General features: G+C 43.2%; 1 protein-coding gene across 1 annotated transcript in view; it reads right to left on the bottom strand.

The window, feature by feature from the left end:
• LOC106816874 (dedicator of cytokinesis protein 4-like) overlaps positions 1-1,529 on the bottom strand; it is a 33,104-nt gene that overhangs the window by 21,982 nt on the left and 9,593 nt on the right. The window contains exon 6 of the mRNA XM_014821516.1: positions 472-606. Coding sequence (XP_014677002.1) covers positions 472-606 — 135 coding nt within the window. The remainder of the gene's footprint in view (positions 1-471; positions 607-1,529) is intronic.

Below are 1,529 nucleotides of genomic sequence, written 5' to 3'. Positions count from 1 at the left end.
ATACAGCGCGTGAAGCAGCGCGCACTGTTAAAACAACATGATAGAGGGCGCTGTCAATACAATGCATGGAGATAGGGGGCGCTACCTATACAGCGCGTGAAGCAGCGCGCACTGTTAAAACAACATTATAGAGGGCGCTGTCAATACAATGCATGGAGATAGGGGGCGCTACCTATACAGCGCGTGAAGCAGCGCGCACTGTTAAAACAACATTATAGAGGGCGCTGTCAATACAATGCATGGAGATAGGGGGCGCTACCTATACAGCGCGTGAAGCAGCGCGCACTGTTAAAACAACATTATAGAGGGCGCTGTCAATACAATGCATGGAGATAGGGGGCGCTACCTATACAGCGCGTGAAGCAGCGCGCACTGTTAAAACAACATTATAGAGGGCGCTGTCAATACAATGCATGGAGATAGGGGGCGCTACCTATACAGTCCTTCACTATGTGACCTTCCCTCTCCTACCTTGGTGATGTTGACCTCCCTCTGTAACCCCTTCAGTGCCGAGGCTAGTATGTCAGCACACAGATCCAGCTCTCGCTTCTGTTCAAACTGCTGACGTAGATGGTGTACGGCCATCTTCATGAGGATGAGTCGCGACTCTGTAATATACGCATAAACATACGTATGCTCAGTCAGCTAGCTACGGTAAGACGCACGCATGCGCACGCACACGCACAAACGCACGCACATACGTATGCTCACACACGCACACACACACACAAACTGCTGACGTAGATGGTGTACGGCCATCTTCATGAGGATGAGTCGCGACTCTGTAATACGCACACATATATTCAGTTAGGTAGCCATGGTAATATATACGCACACACGCACACGCATGCACACAGACACGAACACACACATAGCAAGTAAGGGTAGGTAAGGTAAGTAAGTAAGCTTCAGTAAGTGTAAGTAAGTGTAAGTAAGTGTAAGTAAGCTTCAGTAAGTGTAAGTAAGTGTAAGTAAGCTTCAGTAAGTGTAAGTAAGTGTAAGTAAGCTTCAGTAAGTGTAAGTAAGCTTCAGTAAGTGTAAGTAAGTGTAAGTAAGATTCAGTAAGTGTAAGTAAGTGTAAGTAAGCTTCAGTAAGTGTAAGTAAGTGTAAGTAAGATTCAGTAAGTGTAAGTAAGTGTAAGTAAATGTAAGTAAGTGTAAGTAAGTGTAAGCAAGTGTAAGTAAGTGTAAGTAAGCTTCAGTAAGTGTAAGCAAGTGTAAGTAAGTGTAAGTAAACTTCAGTAAGTGTAAGTAAGTGTAAGTAAGTGTAAGTAAGATTCAGTAAGTGTAAGTAAGCTTCAGTAAGTGTAAGTAAGCGTAAGTAAGATTCAGTAAGTGTAAGTAGGCTTCAGTAAGTGTAAGTAAGCTTCAGTAAGTGTAAGTAAGCGTAAGTAAGATTCAGTAAGTGTAAGTAGGCTTCAGTAAGTGTAAGTAAGCTTCAGTAAGTGTAAGTAAGCGTAAGTAAGATTCAGTAAGTGTAAGTAGGCTTCAGTAAGTGTAAGTAAGCTTCAGTAAGTGTAAGTAAGCTT

Source organism: Priapulus caudatus, unplaced genomic scaffold, assembly GCF_000485595.1.
Source record: "Priapulus caudatus unplaced genomic scaffold, Priapulus_caudatus-5.0.1 Scaffold1515, whole genome shotgun sequence".
Taxonomy (NCBI): domain Eukaryota; kingdom Metazoa; phylum Priapulida; class Priapulimorpha; order Priapulimorphida; family Priapulidae; genus Priapulus; species Priapulus caudatus.
Note: the sequence above shows the minus strand (reverse complement) of the source record. Positions and strands in the feature narration are given on the sequence as shown.